The sequence below is a fragment of the Haemaphysalis longicornis genome, unplaced genomic scaffold, assembly GCF_048455015.1.
Source record: "Haemaphysalis longicornis isolate Haplotype H1 unplaced genomic scaffold, Haemaphysalis longicornis Haplotype H1 scaffold_1, whole genome shotgun sequence".
Lineage (NCBI taxonomy): Eukaryota > Metazoa > Arthropoda > Arachnida > Ixodida > Ixodidae > Haemaphysalis > Haemaphysalis longicornis.
The window spans coordinates 140765582-140786752 of record NW_027526203.1 but is presented as its reverse complement, the minus strand read 5'-3'; the positions used below and the strand labels follow the sequence as shown (position 1 = coordinate 140786752).

At 48.3% G+C, this 21171-nt stretch overlaps 1 protein-coding gene across 1 annotated transcript in view; it reads left to right on the top strand.

Annotated features, from left to right (window-relative positions):
- The first annotated feature begins 708 nt into the window (after window positions 1-708).
- LOC144154901 (nose resistant to fluoxetine protein 6-like) overlaps window positions 709-21171 on the top strand; it is a 35524-nt gene continuing 15061 nt past the window's right edge. Inside the window, exons 1-8 of the mRNA XM_077686010.1 lie at window positions 709-1051; window positions 5572-5783; window positions 7747-7858; window positions 11394-11478; window positions 12244-12335; window positions 14590-14769; window positions 16403-16496; window positions 18903-18989. Coding sequence (XP_077542136.1) covers window positions 709-1051; window positions 5572-5783; window positions 7747-7858; window positions 11394-11478; window positions 12244-12335; window positions 14590-14769; window positions 16403-16496; window positions 18903-18989 — 1205 coding nt within the window. The remainder of the gene's footprint in view (window positions 1052-5571; window positions 5784-7746; window positions 7859-11393; window positions 11479-12243; window positions 12336-14589; window positions 14770-16402; window positions 16497-18902; window positions 18990-21171) is intronic.

The following is a 21171-nucleotide window of genomic DNA, read 5'->3' as shown; positions in this document are numbered from 1 at the left end:
AAAATCCCCTCGCCCCTCAGTGCGCACGGTGCGATGTTTTTGTCCAGTTACTTCAATTGACAGCGCGCCTTCCGTAATCTGGATGCCCCGGTCGCACCCCTTGTTGTAAACGGCGAGGGCAGCGGCATGCGTCACGTTTCGGAATCAATTACACGGAGCTGCACCGACGCTCTTCGGAGAGGTATTATTTTTAGCCGCGCAGGAGTAAATGAAGAAATACAGCAAATAACAACACAGTGTAATATTCTCAGTCTCATGCCGAAGGGTTATAAGGGACTCCGAAAAGGAGGACGTTCATTCTTTCGCTGGCCGGCCTAGGACGTGAGCCCTTTCGACCACGGAGCTACAAGCGGAGTAACTTGTGTGCTCGACGTCTTCGGGGCAGACCACCTCGAACGTAGTATCCCGAGCAGATTCCTTTCCCTCCACTGAGCACACAGTGGCCGAGGCTTGTATGGCCTTTCTGGCCGACTACTTTGTTGCCGTATCAAACGCCAGCATTCGAAAAACTGTGGCATCAAGTACTTGGAACAGAAGAGTAACTGCAGAGTGCTTGAAGAGTAACTTGAAGGTTAAAATAGGATAATTCCATCGGAAGATTAGATACTCACTGAAGTTCCTATTATCGCGTTGACTTTATCACGCTGCGTGTCGCACCTTGGAGGCCCCCTCCTGCCCTGAAGAAAGACAGTGTATCCAAACTGGGCCATGGCCGGCCAAGGTCGCCTCGTGCGTTTTCTCTTCTTGGCCACCGTCTGCCTCCTGCTGTGCTTCGGGGTGATTCCGCGATGCGTCCGAGCCTCGGCGTCCACTAGGAGCAACAACTCCAGCAGCCCGACGGCGGACACGGGCACGGGACTCAGCCGAGAACCTCCGGCGTCGCCGACGATGATGGACTCGGCCCGCCGGATGCTGGGACAGCTGTTTCAGTCGGCCGACAACTCGCCGCTTCTGCGCAAGATGATGCACGCCGAGGTGTCGCCCGGCTGCACGATCGGCTTGCTGCGCTTCACGAGAGCCATCCGGAACCTCGAGCCCTGGGCTGTCAGACGTGAGTACCCCGGGTCCGCCTCTGTGCGCTTCGACAAAGGCGCGGCAGGGGGCAGAAACTAGTCTTATACGCCGTTTCTGTCCTCTCAAGCGTCGCGCGCGAATTATCCGCTTCTTTAACGCGTCTCATTCAAGTTTGACGCTGCTTGTCGGGACGTCGCCGCTCCCTTGTTCTGTGAAATGACCGTCCGGAGGAGCAGAATACACGAGGTGCGCCCGCCCTCTTCACCCGCCTCCCCAACGGCAACGTGCGCGCCTGCATGCGGCTGAAGTACTGCATACCATTCTCACACTACGCGGAAATGCTTTCATTTAGTGTGGCCCTCCAACTTCACTCTGTCGGTGCTAATCATCTTTGTCTTCTAATTAGATAGGAAAGAAGCTAGTGTACATGGACAAAGTCATTAAGTTGCTAACGCATTTTGCATTTGAGCACCCTTGGTTGCCGCAGTATACTATCGCTGATTAAGGGAACATTCAACGGAAACGGGTTTTCATGATTCACGCTAAAACTCAGCATTTTTATAGTTTTTTGCTGTGTATTTTTTGGGCGAAAAGAGGTGCCTCTTTATTATAAGTTAACAAATAAAGCAGGAATATCTCATTTTCACCCCCCCCCCCCCCACACACACACCCCGTCCATTTTTGGGCCTTACAAATCGCCAGTCAAACCGTACGCAAATAGTATTGAACTCTTACGAGCTCTATCCGTACCTCGACAACTATAGGCACGCCCTAGAAGCCAGCTACGCTCTAGCAAAGTTCTTGAAGGACTCTGGTACTAGTGCAGACCCATCAGGTGCTCTGGCGTCCGCCAAAATCGCACACGCTCACTTTGTTTTTGTATTGTCCAGGCATTCTTTGGCGAGTGGCACCACACATAAAAAGCGCCATGCCTTGGAGCGTCATGCCAAAGAGTGGCACCACACATGGGGTCTTGCCTTAGCGTGACGCCTTACGTCTGCCAAGCAAATGCATAATTGGCGAAGTCAACTCATGTAATGTCTAGAATAGTGGGAATTTACATGACTGGTACCTTCAGAATCAATAACAAACAATTTAAAATAAAAACAAAAAGGCATGATCTGATTCGTAAGCAATGCATTTCTGCATATCGAACTCGACTTTAAAGCAATTCGGTGCATATATTTTCACAGGGGTTGATGGGGTCTTCATACTTTGATACAAGGATGCTTAAAGTGCTCCTTTGCAAAACTTCTTCTCAGCAATTCCCTTGTGTATAATAGCGAAACTGACTTTCGAGCTGCGGAGTGTGTCGGTTAGAAAGAAGGCTTAAGCATTTGTAAACAATTCTAAGAATTCCGGCGCGTTTGTTTGCACTTGACCGCTATCACACGCACAGCCTTCGGGAACGGGGATTGCCTCGGCCAACGTGCCCGGCACACGTCGCAAGTAGGGGTCGATTGGCCGGGGCGGTGTCCAAACAGCACACTCGATTCGCCTGTGAACCCTTGCATGCAATCGATCAACGAAAAAGCTGTATGTATACACCTACGTTGTGTCAATGAATCGGGATTATGTGCTTCCCGTCGAATTCGTTAATTGCCCTTCTTGATTAGACTAGATAATTTTTACGGCTAACTTGGTCGCACATCCACAGCGCAACAATTTTTAGAAACCGAGCCAATTGACCACGTCTGCTGCGTTTACGTCCCTTCCGTGGGTAGCACCACCCCTAACGAGAGGAGCGTGCGTATTATATAATTCAAGAAACGAGTGCGCACTTGCCGGCCAGCCACTCGATCTTACTTAAAATGCGGTGTCTGCCGACGTTGGCGAATAATTTACACATATTTCAGCTCACCTCAGGCTCATAACAGTTTTGTAGACGTGGCCTCAGCCTCTAAGTCACTGTCAAGGTCGAAGTCTGCTTAATCACGCGCACGTCGAAATCATTTCAAGTTATAAACTTCACCCTCAATATCCAGAGTAATTCTAGCGCACCCGAATCCCAACAGCATGAGTCAAACTTTTCATTGCCCATCTCAATTTTTTGCCGACTTCACGCGTGTGAGACGTATATTTTACCTAGACTCGGTATACGTGTATAAAAAAAGCATAACTATACCTACGGCGTTCGAAGACCTCAGATGCATAGCTCTGTGCGAAGAGTTTCGAATACCCTAGCTATATACCATATACCAAATCACACTTTATTAGCCCGCTCGTTTGAAGTATTTATTTCCTTTAGCCATTTCCCAACATACAGGCGACCGGATGGAAAGTGCCCAGGCGTATAAGCAAGCACTTTAATCTCACACTGTGCCAGCACCTACATTAGATCCTCAAACTCACTCGAACTCGACCTCGGCGGGTGAGTTTGAAGTCAAAACTTCCGACGTCAATTCCGCTCAGCAGATCGCACCCCCTGACCTCATTTTTAGAGCGAAAGCTCTACTGCGCTGCATTTTTTTTTTCAAGGTTATTCATCGCGGCGCAATGACCTTCAGCTGCCGGCGCGCAAGCTGCGTCTCTCATCGTTTCGCTGGCTCGGAGCTTCGCTGCTGCGGTAATGGGTGACTAAGCGAGGGGGAAAGGGCTGCTTGCCTGCGCCGCATCGCCCAGCGGCGGCTGGGCCGTCTGAGCGTGTGGTTCAGCGCAAGCGAATCGCGTGACTAGGCGAGGGTTTAACGACTCATACATGAAAACACGGCCCTGGTTGAGTTTACACGATAAAAGAAGACTGAAGAACACATTGTGCACGCACACAATAGCGCTGCTTTCGCGGCTGCTTTCCCGTGCTTGGTTCCTCAGTCTGGCCATCGATGGCGCGCCGTCTAGGCTGCCTGTGAGTGCTCCTCAGCGCAAGCGGAAAGATGAATGCAATCATCCATTTCAGAAAACACTGTGCTGAAGTCCTTGCTTTGGCTCGTAATAACTAGATTTCAAAGCGTTAAATATGCCCATTTTTTCTTCATCGAGCCACTTGATTGAGCTCATCCAGCAAACAACACAAAAATATATAAACCGATAGCGCATGCTTAATGTCTGTTCCAATTAGGAAATGCATTATTTGAGAGCAAAACAAAATACGATGCAATGAAGAAAAAATATGAAGTGATACCAGTTTTAACCATAGAAAACTATAAACGTTGACTCGACAAATAAAACAGTTTTATGTCAATTTGAAACGTCTGGTAAGTTAACATTGCGATTGTCAGTAGATTCCGTAATTTCGCACGGGAGAACTCAATTAATCTTTCACGAGAGACATTTTCATAATCATGTAGGTTGAACTTGCCAATTGTAGCCGGTTTCGTGTTGCGAACGGGTAAGTAAAAAAAAGTGGTAGCGGAGAGTCAGAAATTATCATGCTCTTCACTGAAAGGGCAATTTTGTAATCCCGGGTAGATGTGACAAAATTACGCGAAGTTCCAGGAGTAATGTCTTGATTGGGTGATCAAATAGAGCATATGTTATTATCCTTAACGCTCTTTCTCGCAATAGCCGCAGAAGGGTTAAATAGGTTGCATATGTGACCTCCACGTTTTACTGTAGTAACCTGTATGACAGTGTACTAAGAAGAACTACAAACAGCGGAGAATATTAAACATGAAGGGCTTGCGTGTCTTTGTGAGTACTGAGTGTGTAGGCCGAAAATTATTCTTTAGTAGTAAATAGAAGGCATGCTTTGAAGATGTGGTTATGTATCGCTGAAACAAATTCGACATAACCGAGATATTTTGAGTTTGAGTGAAAAACTACTTCTTCATTTATAAGCCGTAATTGTCAATGTGTTAGTCAAAATTTAATAGCCACGTTGAATGGTGTGACAACTTAGTCATGTTATTACTTAGAGCTCCACCGAGTGCGAGCAACACGGTGTCGTCTGCGTACTTTAAAACTTGTAAAAAAAGAAACAGCCTTCATTTATTGAAATAGAAAATAAAACGGCCCAAATACAGAGCACTGAGGCGCTCCGCAAGAGATTGCATTATACATATTGTTACAGCGCAGTTTCTACGAAGGGCATTGTCTTTGGGGTTTCTAATGGAAAGGGATTGACCAAGCCCCATGTGGTTTTGGTAGAAGAGGAGGTTGAGGTGGTGACTGTGCCGGCCGCTTCCCGATCTGTTCGCCTGGCCCTTCCCGGTCCACACAACTGTAAATAAACCCATTCCATCCAACAAGACCGTGTCAATATAATGACAGTTATCAGTTACTACTTTGGGCTTTCGAGATAATAAATTGCTGCGAAAGAACGAATCTTAGCCGTTAACGATTGGGTATGTTTCCAACTTCTTCAATAACAGTATATGGCAAGCTGCGTTATGCTTTCTTGATTTCTTTCAAACATTTTGGCCAGTTTGTTTTCATGAAGGGCAGAGTTAACAATTCGGGATAAGGTTATAAGTGCTGTGGATGTTGACGTATGGTGAACAATTCTGTTGAGCCAGTCGATGATTTGAGGAAAAATGCTTTCAGAGCTTCAAGCACACAGCTGCATCCCAATGTGCGGTTAAGTTTTCAATCACTGCAGCACGCTCCCCGTCCTCGCAGTGATCGACGCGAGCGGCAAGTACCCGACGGGGCTCTTCCAGGGGAGCTGGGCAGACCTGGGCGCTTTCGACGAGTGCGTGGAGACCGTGGCCCTGGACCAGAACGGGGGAGAGAAGGCACGCGGGCAGTACTGCAACGTGTACATGAAGGTGGCCAATGACACCTCCTTCTTGGACGAGATGCTACCCGCCTTCCTCATGGCCCACGAGCGGGTGAGAGCCGCTGGCCGCGCCCTCGCTTGAATGCATCTGCTCCGGGGATTTCCCTACGGGGAGAGATTTCAGTTGTGCAAGATAATGCTTACGTTACTCCAACTTATACGATAAAAGCAAATGGCGAGTTTTCGCAGCAAACGCCCGTACGTTCGCCATAATGTACCCTGTATGAATTACGAGCTACCGTTCATGAAACTAATGATCATTTACATAGATTGTGTAGTGATTCAACTGACTTTTCCGTTGAGGTAGGAATAACGATCCCACGGAGATCAGAGTTTCGATACTGCCAAATAGGACAGCGTACCAGCTGCGCCGTAGCAGTTATTAAAGCCAACCTTGTTGCTTTCAAGTATTTTGGTCATTCTGACAGAACGACGGAGTAAGGAAGGGCTCTGGGTGGCCGAATGCACCCATGTGGCGTGCATTAACGTACTTTGTACAGCGGAGACGATGACGACGACCTTACGGCACACGCAGTAACAGCGAACGAGAGTACTCGGGCACGCCACGGGCTGAATGCTGAACACTGTTGCAATAATACGCTTCGAATACCGGCACCACTATATCTAACAGCGAAATACACAAAGCGGGATACCCAAAGCCAGTTAAAACCATGTGATGCGAGAAAAATCGGCAAAACAAAGCACTATAGTGCGGCATATTTCTACTGTGTCCAACTGCAAAGCACTGCAGTTAGATAATCAACTTATTTACTCGAAATACCCCAGATGTCGGGCTCAAACTTTTAACTTTTAAGTTCAACTGTCGTTTCATAGCTCCGAAGCGACGCATTGAAATTGAACACATTTGAGCCGCAATCAGTAAGTTCGTAGTATGACCTCCCTTCAAGAGAAGTTAACTTTCGAAACGCTCTGAGGCACACCTTTCAATGCCATGCTAGAAGGCTTCACTTGGCGGAATTCAACACGACGTCCTCATTGGGCACACACCCCAGAAAATTCCATCCCATCACATCCCATTGTAGAGCCGTTACTGCAGGGGAAGAAATCACGAAAACAAAAGGGAGAGAATATTTCCCAGCAGACTAATGTCGTCGAGGCCCGTTTTCGTAGCCAAGTGCGCACGCTTACGTGATAACACCGGGAATGTGCGTGGCACTTTCCTGAATAAACATTCTTGGGTATTACACAGAAACCTTATTTTATTGCAACGTTTTAAAATCGCCGGGTTCCGACACGCCCTCGCTACCTTCCTTTTCACGACAAAGGTATTTAACTTACAAAAGCAGCCAATTCGCTCTATAGTAAAACATCTCAAGCATGCCTTCAATGCCCTGGTGCTTTCGTGACCGCCATGAGCGAAGCAACTTCAGCGCAGCATTGTTCACTAGCAGAATATTTAGGCCACGCTTTCATAAGGCGCAGACAAAGTTGAGTCTTCACACAAGGTGGTGCAGTCATTTTCCTCATCAAAATTCTTCCCAAGTATCTGACCCACCAGACTCCAGACGATTATACTAAACTAACACGTATTTCTTGGAGAGTGAGTTTTACGTACATCGAATCTTTTTTGCCCAAGGTAACGGACAGTGTTTTTCAACCACCGTATACTAACGAACTCTGCCACCACGTTCGGGGAGCGGATGTGAGTTCTTTCGCGATATCGCCATATGCCTTAATAAATTTTCATCCCACACGTGTGTTCGGGGCAACCGGCATTTGGTAAAAATCCTCCAGTAATTAATTAAACTCACTCACAAGACTGAATCGGCTTGCGAGCAAGAATACTTGGCTTCTGGCATTATTTTTTCATCTGACGTCTGTACTTGTTTCTGCCAACATGTTAGTTTTCTTGCTGTGCTTTTTTTTTTTTTTTGTGCACCGGGTTTTGTTTCTCAGCATGTCTTTTTTGGCGTGATGATCGGTTCAAGGGAAGGAGTAATGAAAGAAAGAGGCCAGCTTCAATGCCCCGCATCCTCCTCTTTTCCCTCTCCTAGTTTCCCGAGTTGCTGGCGGCGCAACAAGACAGGCGAGTGCCTGGCATGCGCTTGGGAATCTGCACCATCGCCGACTGTACCCTGGATGACATTCAGGCCCTCGCGGACACGCGTAAGCTCCGTCACTCTCTTGTCTTGCGCCTCTTCTCCCTGACCGATTTTTACTAAGCCATACGCTCCGCTCTATACCCTCCCTCCCCTTTCCCTCCGTTTTTTTTTTTCCTCCAGAGCTGATAGAGCAATGACCAAATAGGGCATCACCAGTGTTACACCCTGTCACACGGAAAATCTAATGACTTTCAGAGCGAATAGCACTAGCTGTTAATGACATTAGTTTGGTGCTACACGGCAATACTGAATGTCATTCTACGGGAACGGCATTCGGTGACCGAATCGATTCGGTGAACACCTTCCGAGCATTAGCTTCCGAACCGAATGAAGCAGCAGTGGCCCGACGCTGAACAAGGAAGTTTAATAATAAACTTAACAACGTATGCGCAAATCTATGTGCGTAAATCGTCTTGTTTTTATAGTGAAGCTGTCTACGGCTAGGATCCAGCAGATTATCGCCGGCAACATAGTGATGTAGACAAGAACCGCACGCGAGCTTAGCGCCGCCTTGCGGCGCCCACTCAACTCCCCGGGATCGTAAATGTGTGCGTCACACCTTCGGCGTATGGAACAAAATCCTAAAAAATAAATAGAGGTCCAGGGGCATTGATACTTTGGTATGTGACGGCTTATAATGCCCCTGAAAAAGTGTCTTCCCAGCAGCGCGTTTGTGCTTAGAGGTGCAGCCGACTTTAAAGATATTGGTGTAAGATCGCTCTTTGTGAGCTGGTTTCACCCAGCCCGTTGCGCAGTGAAGCATGACCATCTACGGACGGAGTATGACTAGTGAAAACGGCTCCGAACTCTTGTGAAAGCATATCGATGCAAATTATATAAAAATTAGGCGCTGAGACACCTATACCATTACGCTGAGTTTCATTTACGTGCCGTAATTAGTTAGCTCACACTGAAGGTGTAAACGTTACATAATTACTGTCTGCCATCTAAGGAGGAACTGTGGTTACAGAAAACGGCGGTAACTGTTGTTTTACCGCAACCATTGGAAAACAAATTGCATGACAACTAGCTGCTAAAACTACTCTAATATTACACCCCACAGCTTCGCTGTTCATCCTTCTTCAAAGAGTGAAAAGGAGCACCTTCGCAAAGCTCCGTCAGGTAGCCTGCCACCCAAATACGGATTTGTTGCTTGGACGTCTCAGCTTGTCCAGTGATGCACGTTTAGTGCGCAGCACTTTGGCGCCCGCTACTGTAGTTTGACGGGGGCTTTGTCCTCGTTGCCGAGTAAACGAAGGGAGAACAGAAGACAGAAAATTAAACCGTTCCACTCAATGTGAAAGCGGACGGAAGTGCAGAGCAGTGATTCGCCATAATGGACTGTAGCGCCGTTATCCGCTCACTGCCATCACCCAATGAAATTCAAATTTCCCGCCTTCGCAGGGCTCGCGCGCCCCCTGCCTGAAACTGCGCCAGCGGGAGTTCTGTTCTTTTTTATGCTTGCTTTTTCTCCCGCGTGCCGGCGTTGCACTGCCACTTTTTTTCGCTTAAAATTGGGCCCATCTCCCCGCGAGGGGGACTCGAGTAAATGCGTCGCATAGGGGGTGAGTGTATTGCGTTAACGTTTAGTGTTTGGGGAGTTGGTGGTAGTGAATGCGTTGTATCAGCAGCTTCTTGACGTAGTTTGAATGAGTCAAGGATATAAGGCGCGTTCGTAGCCTCCCATTCTGTGTCGGCTTTGTGGCGCAGTGGGTAGAGTACCATGTACATTGCGTTCCACCCGCAGGGTCGAGGGATCGAAACCAGGCGCCGGATAGTATTTTTTTTATATAGTGTAGGGGTAGGGGTGCGGACTACGACTACGGACGTCAACGCGGGTGACATCGTGAGTTACTGAAATGCTCTGCATTTAAAAGAAAATGGTGGAGGAGTGGGGCGAAAGTGCGAGGGGGAGGGGTACGCCGAAGCGGTACGAGATGCTCCTCCGCGGCGACGCATGGCGAAAGTGTGAGGTGAAGGCAGCGAGACATCCATGGCGGTGGCGACGCGCTGCGAGATGACGCCGTGGCAGCGCGTGCCTTCGCGCGCTCGATGATAACGCGTTCACTTCCTGAGACGCAGTTCGCGCCGATGGCGCGGAGGCTTACCATCGCTGACATTTACGCGGGAGGTCTAAACACGATTTACAATAACATGTTCGGCAGCGGTGACGCGCTGCGAGATAACGGCAGAGTAGCGCTCGCCGCCGTGCGTTTGCTCACTACGCAATCGCTTCCTGCGCACAAATTTCGCATTAGGGAGTGTAGTAATCATCAACCATATCTTTTTTTTAAAAAAATAGCTGGTTTAGTGTTTTTTTTAACTACAGGGCATAAAAACGTTATACGTTGTTATTTGTTAGTCCTTTACGTTTGCTGATCAATTCTAGCATTTTCAAATGACATTTATTTCGCCTGGTAGACACGCACGACCAAACCGCATGTCATTAATAGCTAACGTAATACGTTTCTAATGTAATTAGACTTGCCGTGGGACAGGACTGTCATTGTTTATTTTTCACAGGGTCTATATATATATTTATATATATATATTTATATATATATATGTATATATATATATATATATATATATATATATATATATATATATATATATATATATATATATATATATATATATATATATATATATATATATATATATATATATATAAATATATATATAAGAAAATAAATCTTCGAAAAAGGTAGAAGCACGATTGGGCAACAATTGTGCTTCGACCTTGTCGAAGTTTTATTTTCTTGTGTTCTCTAGCAATTTCAAAGGTTTACTGCTTCCTCTATATATATATATATATATATATATATATATATATATATATATATATATATATATATGTGCGCAGGAATCCGAGGCACGCTAAAAATCCGTGGTCACCTAAACCCCTGTGAGTTGTGAATGCGTAATAATTATTGTCCAACTGAGCGCCCTCGGGTTGACATGGCGCCGAGCAAATAACGCGGCCGCTTCTGCTGCAACGCAGCAGAAGCGGCTGCAGCACCTGCAATGAATGCGGCAATGTGCCCGGTGGAGCCCCTTTGTTTGCTAATAACTGCTGCGCCCCTGAGTGAGGTCATGAGAAGGCTGCCTTGTCCCGCTGCGCTGATAGCAGTTCGGCTATCGCAAAAATAGCGCAAAAACTGTACAAAAATGGTACTTAAACACAAGACAGAGAAAGGCTCACCGCACAACTCCAGATCGTTCCCCTTTGTTTTCGGGAGACATTAAACTTAGAGTGGAAGGGTCAAGCTACAGCAGTATTTCCTGGGAAGTGCAGAGCAGGCACCGCCTAAGTTTCATCCGCTTCCTCTCTTTGCCTCCCCCCGCTTCTGAACCTCATACACCAATACCCTTCCAATATACTCCCGGACTATATGCCTCTATTCGCGTTTAAAGATCAGGTAAGAGAAATGAATCGAAGATTTTACACGCGCCCTCTCATTTCTTAGGAATCTCCCGTCCATGTGTAAGTTATAACCAGAGTGCCATTGCGCTTCCTTTTCTTTCCACTTTTGCAGTCACCCAGGGAGTCGCCAAGATTGTCGTGAAAGACTGCACCACAAATGAGCCCAAACAAATCACCAAGGCCCAGCTGGCTATCATGTGAGCCACGGTTTCGCTTATTTGTGATGCTTTTCCCCAGCGGTCAGCTCAACTTGCCCTTTCCTTCACTGTATACTCAACAGGGCCGTACCCAGAAATTTTTTTCGGGGGGGGTTATCAATATTGGGAAAGGGGTAGTTTTGCTGAAAGCAACAGTAAGTATTGTTTACGTGCTGCCTGGAAAAAATTTCGGGAGGGGTTTGAACCCACAAACCCCCCCTCTGGGTACGGCCCTGATACTCAACGACTACACGTTTCTCGTTTTCAAGGGCTGTAAATAGTATGCGCGGAAGTTGTGTCCGCCCGAAATACCACTAACGCGTGGCTTTACTCAGATCCTTCTGATCACGACACCTATCAATATTCACCTTGGGCTCTGCGCCGAAAAACCCACGACAACATCAATCACGGGCGGCTTTGTGTATACCGATCGAGCAGCGACGGCAGCCGTCTGCCATAAAGTCAGGGATGAAGTTCTGAGTGGTGTCCGTTTCAGGACGTGACGCAGTTGCATTTGCTGGTTCTTTAAGCTGTACCAGTGAACGTAAACCCACGACCCGGCTTGCGTGTCTTGCGGCACACGCGTGTCGATTGCTCTCGGCGGCTCGGAGCTCGCTAGAACTCTCACTTTGAAGCGCACATGAAATGGACAGAACTGAGAATTCTGCTGTAGATGTTGCAGATGTTTTCCGACCCATGGGTGTACGACATTCGCACGCCGCAATGGCGGGAGCGCAGTGTTGAGCCTCCGTTCTCCGTTTCCAGCGCCTCACTGGTCCTGGTGGTGGTGATGATGATCGCCAGCAGCGCCATCGACGTCTGGGGCTACCGGAGGGGAGAGAAGCCGCCGCAAGAGAGTGAGTCCCGCTTTCATGGCGAAACACATGTGCGGAGAGTGGTTCGTTTTTAAAGGAAGAAGGAAAAGAAATGTACGGGGACATTTTGAACTAATTCGGGAGTTCACCAACATACAACCGAGTCCGGGTGTGGGAATATAGGGAAAGGATAGGATAGCGCAGGGAAAAATAAAGATTAGACAGGGGAGGAAAGAGTACAGGAGAGTAGTTCCACTATGGTCGATCCCGTCGCACAAAACACACCTCGAACACTGCTGGCTGGCGTCATGCTGCGTCCGGGAGACGAGGAGCCGCGACAGGAACGGTGAAGCGTAGAGGCGAGCTTGCTGTGACGAGGAGCGAAGTCCGCGGTGGTTCCAACCGCTTCGGAGTTCGCTGCATTGTCCTGTGGCCGACAAACGGGTACTGGAGAGCGGGAGTTTGCACTCTACGGCCCACACCAGCGCAGCGAAATCCGTGGCATATTCAAATCGAGGACCCGCGTGGACAACGGCCCATGTGCGAGAGCGACGCGTTTCCGCACGCCTTTTTTTTCCTCTCTGAAACGGTCCTGTAGCCTTCGCGCGTGTTCCTGACCTCTGCCGGGCGGACCGGTTTCTAGAGGGAGAATGAAGCGCGAGACATATGCACGGCTGCAGCATGCCATTGGCAGGCGACTGATTGTTACGACTGCCGCCACGACTAGCCGTACGCGTGAATTTGAAACACATTGTCCAATGCGTGCGTGCGACGCGTCGTCAGCGTCGCTCCGCCCACTGTTTTCGCTCCATGGTTGCCCTTCTGTTTAGGCGCACTCTGGCCGATTTAGGTATGTGTAAGAGAAATCCGAGCAGGAAAAGAAATCCTTTATCAACTTGAACTGAAAATGAATAGTGCTATTACGTTATACATCGCATTTTATATGTGCACTACCGCGGTGTTGGGACGTTTAGCACCGACTACTCCACTCGTCCATGCTGCTGGTACCACTGGTAATATGTCTCATCAGGTGTCTGTATTGCGGGCGGAGAGCGCGCGGGTCGGCGGCGGCAGCGCAGAGCTGCTCCTCACAAAATATTTGGAAAATCGGGCCGAATGCAAAATCACTGGGGAGGTGGCGGAGCCGTTGCCGCTTCACTCTTTAAAAAAGTTGCGTCATTCACTAACGCAACACTCACAAGTTACTTGTGTCAGTATCCACTAGGTACTTAGTAACTGGAGATAGAAAATGCAGCACTTGTCCGGGTTACTAACTGCAGCAATCAGTAAGCACCACTGCCTTCACTAGTAAAGTCCTAGTAGTACCACCTTTCTGAGCAACATTCGTTTACTAACTGGCCATGCATAACCTAGTCATAAGCACGACCTTAATCTAGTGTATACTCCTTCCTACACCCACTTAACTTCCTAACCATGCAGTTTGGCAGAGCCTGCGTATCGTACCGCGGGGTAGTAAGGTTCACAAGGAGTTAGTAACTACGGCCGTTACTACCCTTTTACGACCTTTTTATTAAGAGTGTTCTGTGTGTAAATTCCGCCCTCTGAGTAGTTCGAGTCAGTCGACTTTGGGGGTTGAACTAAGAGCGCCACTGTGCCCGTCGGCTCCGTGCTGTACCGCATCGTCGCTGTTCATGTCTCGACATGCAGTAAACCAGTTAAGTTTGCCCTCGGCTCGTTTTCGTCAACACCGAGGCAGCTCCCTGCTCGCCGCTCGTCCGCCACACTGCACGACTGAGGCGATTGAGCTCGGTACGGGGACGCCTTCGGCAATGTAACAGTGCTCAACATTTTTCATTCATCCCCAGCTTTCTCGCTCTAGCGGTCGGCAGCTCAGGGAACTCTGACTCGTTGAAGCAACGTGATATTTTACATATAGCCAGGCGTTCCCTTGGGCATGAACACTGTAAAACACTTTGTAGGACTCTAAATTGTTTTTGTGCAATTCGTTGTGAAGATACTACCCGTACATTTAAACGGCATAGCCTCCATGGCTCTGTAACCCTGTAGAGCAACGTTCTAGACTTGGATCTGCGCGAAGAGCAAGATTTTTCCCTCAATATTAGATCTGTGAAAACATTTCCCGTTACACTGAATAACTCCAGGGTGATCACTTCTCAATGAACTGCGATGATCCGGAAACCTATGGTTACGTAATTCCGCAAGCGAATCGCGTGAGACGTTACAGATCACGAGGTTGGCCCCTATACTGTTCCCTGTATGTCGAGATGGACGCACCGTTGGCTGATTTGCCCGCCGCGGGCGGTCTCGATCGCAGGCAAGGCGAGGCGGCTGCTGACGGCCTTCTCGGTGCCGGGCAACACGCGCTTCCTGCTCTCGGTGAACGAGAACCGCGAGTCTGACGCGCACAAGTACCGCTTCCTGCACGGCCTGCGCTTCTTCAGCATCCTCTGGATTGTGCTGGGACACACCTCCATGGCACTGGACCAGGTCATCGGTAAGCGCGATCGGTCCGCACTCATTGGGACCCTCGTTCTTCTCATGCATAACTAACACTCGGGTTCCTCGAATTGCGTTAATTAGCACTAAAATGTGCTGTCCTACACTCTAAGACAATCTTGTGGTTCAGCTTCACCGCAGTGCACCCGATATTGACCAATCCGTGCAGCCAACAATGAAGTTTCGGGGAATGATGATGTCGAGCACACGATTTGGCCTGCGCTATGGAGTCACTCAATGCAAGCACGGCGTTCTGCATTGCGCGGTGTCACAGCGCGGACCACAATCACGTGGTATGCATTTTGGTGTCGTTGTCCGAATTCGCTTTGTCGGCGGCGTGGATTGGTCACTGGAGTGCATAGTGTTGAAGCTGAACCATGGAAATGCCCTACAGTGAGCAAATTGTTTTTTTTTTTCTTTTTGTTCATTTTTTTCTTTCTGTCATTCGTTATCCAGCTTGCCTGCGATAGTTGGTCGAAGGGGAATCGGACAAGGCATTATGGCCTAGCCTTTGTTTACGCGAATGCAACTCAACATCAGGGTTCCGTACACACTTCAATAGACCGGAATAAAAGACACAGTGGCCGAACAGATTGCGATCTCTCTCGTTTCCTCCACTACCTCATTTTCCTCATCTTTCTTACTTCCTTTTTAATCTCTTTAACTCAGTGAACTTGCTTACGGATACATATAAAAGCGATTGGCCTAATCCCCCTCCGGGCAAGTAATTTGTACAGCTCTTCATAGTGGCTTCAAAAGAGAGATGGGAGCATGGACTGGAAGCTTGCGAGGCAAGGAAAGAAACTACCAGCAAGTTTGCGATTAGGAGAAAATTGAATACCCCTGTGCGTGGGCACACTCGAGGCTAGTCGCTGCTGAACGCCTTACCGTTCCTTGATTACAACGCCATAGATAACAAAACAGAGAATTGGCCGCACATCTGCCTGCTCTGCTGCAACGTCGTCGAAATACGATTGGCTTACGATGGTTTTCCTTTTTTTTTTTGCTGCCCCGGCCAAGTAACACCCTCTCCTCTCTATCCATCCAACCCCTTACTTCCTACCCCTTGCCTCTAGCTCCTCCCATGAGGAATGCAATGGATGTTTGATCAGATTAATTTGATCTTTCCCAGTTCTCACTGGTCGCACGCCATCTGTTCGGACCTTTTATTCTTGTTATGAATACCTATACCCCACATCTTTTGTATCAGTGTTCGTTTTTATCTTGCCCTTCCCTCGGCGCAGTTTTTAACGCGTTATTGTTACGTTGTTTTTTTTTATCTTAAAAACCAATCCAACATGCATTCTTAATGAAAGGAACGTTGTTACTTTAAATTGTACATTTAAACATTGCACTCAAATGTGCGTGAGGTTTCATTTGTGCTGAATATTCTGGACACGTATGAGCCACATGCCAGCAGTTTTATTTTTAACAGTGTAGCGTATGTGTACGTTGTTTTCGAGCATTCGTTCACCTACTTGTTCTTTGGCAGAGCGGTTGAATAGAGTAACAGACAGTCAGGTCAAAATCTTCGCGTTCGGGTAGTTCAAGAAATACTATCGTTCTCAAAAATTCAAGAAATTTGGCCCGGCTGGCACGCGCGTATGAGCCCTTCTTCCAACCTCTCGCAGGGAGGTACGCCAACGTGCTTCATGCCACCTCCAGCTGGTTCTTCTGCATTATTTCGACGGCGTATCTGAGTGTGGACACCTTCTTCTTCCTCAGGTTAGTGTGCTCTCCTCATCTGAGTGGGTGTACACTCCTTGGTCCGTCTGGTCTGTTAGATACTAGAAAACGGCCTAAATGTACAGGTCCGCGCAGAAGTAAACGGAGCACGGGAGCGGTGGCCGAACTGCATCGCTGCGACGTGTATGGGCGCCGACGGGAACCATGGAGCGCCGGTCAAAGAGTGTGTTCGCACTGCCCCCGCCGCCCTATCTGATATGTTTAATCGCCGCTCTGCTGGCGTGTCATGCTCGGCGAGACGGTCTTCAAAAGGCAGCGCTGGGCTATACAGGGGCGCTGGTTGCATTGCCGCTCGCAGGCATCAGCGGCGACCGAATCCGCTGCTCATGAGCTGGACGAAGCTGCACGCGCCCGGAAACGTGCCTTGTTGCGCGCTGTAAAGGGCGGCATAAAAGTGTAGGCCGCTGCGGTTTGGCATAGCATGCCATTGCGATATAATTCATTGTAAGCCGGCAATAAAATTTCCATGTACAATTTAGAAAGCACAGTCGCAGACATTTTCGTTGTTAGGGAAAAAAATCTCGCTTACGAGATTTCTTCTTTAATTTTGGGTTTGTCCCAAGTTATTGCTGCCTGTGAGTCCAGGTCTCTCTGAAGAAAGGGAAATAAACAAATGTCCATGCGGTGGAAATTCCGTATTAGAGAACACCGTAAAGAATAAGTACAATCGTTTCCTGCTATTACAGTGGGCCTCATAGGGCGCATATTTTGTGGTGGCATTAAAACCGACGTTCTTATTTTTAACGAGCACCTTATATTAGTTAAGAAAGTGTTGCAGATTTAAATTAAACTCCGTATTGAATTGAAAGATGGCTTCACCGCATGACTTGAAAGTCTTGCAGAAAAGCGCCGTCAAGGCCCAAAAATGACCGATGACGAGTATAGTCGTCATAACCGATGGCGACCATACTCTTAATCAGTTAATTTGGTACAAAATCTTATGGCAGCTATCTTCGTCAACCGGAGCGAAAGGGTTAATGAAACAACGAAATATGCGCCCTATGAGGCCCGCTGTAATAGCAGGAAACGATTGTACTTATTCTTTACGGTGTTCTCTAATACGGAATTTCCCTTTCCCTTTCCCTTTCTTCAGTGCAGACCTGGACTGACCGGCAGCAATAACTTGGGAGAAACCCAAAATTGAAAAGAAATCTCGTAAGCGAGATTTTTTTCACGAACAATGAAAATGTCTGTGAATGTGCTTTCTATATTGTACATGGAAATTTTGTTGCCGGCTTACAATTAATTATATCGCAATGACATGCTATGCCAAACCGCAGCGGCCTACACTTTTATGCCGCCCTTTACAGCGCGCAACAACGCACGTTTCCGGGCGCGCACAGCTTCGTCCAGCTCATGAGCAGCGGATTCGGTCGCCGCTGATGCCTGCGAGCGGCAATGCAACCAACGCCCCTTTATAGCCCAGCGCTGCCTTTTGAAAAACGTCTCGCCGAGCATGACACGCCAGCAGAGCGGCGATTAAACATATCAGATAGGGTGGCGGGGGCGGTGCGAACACACTCTTTGACCAGCGCTCCATGGTTCCCGTCGGCGCCCATACGCGGCGCAGCGATGCAGTTCGGCCACCGCTCCCGTGCTCCGTTTACTTCTGCGCGGACCTGTACGTATACGAACACAAAGGAAGCAGTGCAGGAAAAAACGTTCTCTGGTGTAAGATCCAGAAAAGAGCAGAGAGCAATCAGAAGTGCGCCATGAACACGCTTTGTTAGACTGAACTGAACGGAACGTCTGAATTCACCATAGAGGGTTGAACAGTGTGAAGAAAGGAAATGAGGAACAAGAAAACAGGGATTCATGTTGAGGCTGAACGGTAGTTCTTGATGAGGATAACGCAGAATTGGTGTCGCGCTAACTGGCTGGCTGGTCACATTTCTACTTCCCGCTAGGTGCCTAGAGTCGGTTACTGAAATAGCCGGCGAATATACGCGCAAACCCCCCAATCAAAGAATGTCGCGTATAAACAGAGATTGGTATTTATTGCAATCGACGAACCCGGCTCCCCGTGCTGTTCACATGAATATTGTCATCTGGGCATCACGCTGGGAATCAGCATGCAACATATAGCTCAAACTAAACGGTACGAAAGACCAGGAACTAAGGGAAAAGTGAGAGGCACAGGCCAGGCGAAGCGGATTGAAGAGTTTAAATAAACGTTAGTAAGAATGCTAATTGGGTGTTCTGCGACGAACGCGTAGGTGGGAGCCTGAGCACGTAGCTCTGCGGTCTTCACCCCCTTTGCTTGGGCACCAACACGCTGGTGCTTACACTTTCGAGAGAGCGAAAACCGTCGTACATTTATCCGCTTGCGTCATGCGTCTCACCAATGCACGTGTTTTTTTTTTGTTTTTGTTTTTTTGCTTTCAGTGGGTTCTTCCTTGCGTACAACATTCTCAAGGTTAAGAAAAACAGTTTCCTGGTTGGCGTCATAGCCGTATTGCGAAGGATCATCAGGTAAGTCCTTCCGCACCCACCACACCGGATTCTTTCCTCTGCTTCAGAGCCCGCAAAATGCCAAGACTTTTGCAAAAGGCGGCAAAAGAGATAGTGATAGCAGTATCGCGTTCGCGCTGTGGGGGTGATAAGCTGCTGACGAACTCTCAACACCAGCGTTGTCCATTATTAACGCGAGCCTCCTCTGCACTGCTGTTCAGTGCAAGCGTCTGCGTAGGCTACCATCACCGCTTAACCACCACGGAATAAGCCAAGATACATTTGAACTATGGCATTCCTCAAGCGGGGTCTGCGGGCCGCAGGTCGTTTCGCGGGGCTATTTCACGGGTCCGCGAATCTCTCCCCAAAACACCCAATTTTTTTTTTTTTTTTTTTTCAAACTATTCTGGCAATGCAGAAGGTGGCTTCTCTGCATGACTCGTACATTAAATTTTCCCACGTAGCACATGTTTCATTGCTGGCTTTCTGCACAACGCGCCAGATATGCGGAAAAGCCAGACACATAAGGGTGACTTTTAGGGTTGACAACAGGACACCATATAAGCGTAAAAGCATGTAAAAGTTAGACACAAAACGCAGGAATTGAACAAGTGTGTGGCCGACTTTACCTGCAGGTGTAAATATTTTGACGTCATGACTCGGATTGACGTAGTTAATTATGGCGTCCCCTATATCTTTTTCAAGCCCCAAAGGGATCGCGGTACACTGAAGGTTGCGAACCGTTGCACTATGGTGATGATCAACTGGTGTTGCTAGCGATGAGCAACGGCTAGGCTAACATCGCCGTCACCATAAACCTCCTTCTCCCTCTAAAACACAGGCTGCCGTAAACCCCCAAAAATTGTATTATGAGGCAAATGGAAGCATTGTCCTTATTTAATTGAGATCATGCATGGGTATTGAAAAGTTTACCCAGAGCAGACCGATATCGCCAAATTCCGTTAACGCGACACCTGTTCTGAGCAGCCGTAGCGGAAGAAGAATTCTTGCCTACCGGGGCAGCACCCCAATCTCCGTTATACTTAGCCCAGCAAGCACCACCAAGGGGCCCTCACACAACTTTCGCTGCGGTAATATCATTCGATTTCTCCTGCGCACTTTTTACAATTTACCTGCTTACGCGCGACCAGCGGTCGAGAGTGTTTGCCTGCGAGAGAAGCGGTTGGAATGCGGCCAGACTGCAGCTGTACATCCACTTATGGAAACTGTCGCCGTATCTCAAGCTAGCGGGTGCTCTTGCCATAATGTAATCTCATGAGAGACTTGTCTTTATCAAAGCAGACCCAACGGCGCCCTCAAGTAGTCTGCAATTGCTGTATTTAATTTCAAATGGCCAGCGGGAAGTCAACTAGGGAGGTCCCTCTCGGGGTGAATTTATTCCACTTATACGGCGCATTACGAAATGTTTGGACCACTGAAGGAAGGCACGCTGTAGACGTACAAGACGACTCATTGCGTTATTTGGTCGGTCGGAGCTTCAGACGACGGCGTTGTTTAGGAATCTTCGCCCGGGGCTAGACGCTGCAGGCAAGGAGGTGGGAGGACACAGCCCCTTTGTTGTCCCCACTATCGGGTCCTTGTCTTCCCTAGCACGGATTTTAGTGCGGATTCATTGTAGTCGCTAAAATCCATCAACTCTCGTTATATTCAAGGGTTACATTGAACTCTTAATTGAAGAGTTAAATTGAACTCTCGTTAAATTGAACTCACGCGTTATATTGAAGAAAATTTGATGTAAGCGGTAATTCTGTATAAACGATTGCCCCAGAAAAGCTCAGTTAGCAAAGCCGAATCAGCCATGACAACTTATGAAGAAGTGGCAAAGGGAGGTAATCGGTGAAAAAATTACGCCCATCTCCCGCGAGGGAACCCTGATGTGATACGACGCATCAGGGGGTAGCGTTTGGACTGACGCTGGTATTGGATTGCGTCAGTCCACTCGCTGAAGGGACTGTCGCTTCCATCACGTCTTCATCGGAAGATCTTGCATGGAGGTATCGTCAAGCAAAGTCAAGTCAAGTGCGAGAGCGAGCGCTGGACTGATCCGGCGCCGTGCGCTCCCCCGCTGATATTCCCGCTTTTGAAAGGAGAGGAGCCGGGTGGGAGAGCCGCGCGCATGCGCAGACATGCGCGCACCCAGAGCAGCGAAGCGCACACGCGCAACCGTTGTTATGATAATGAG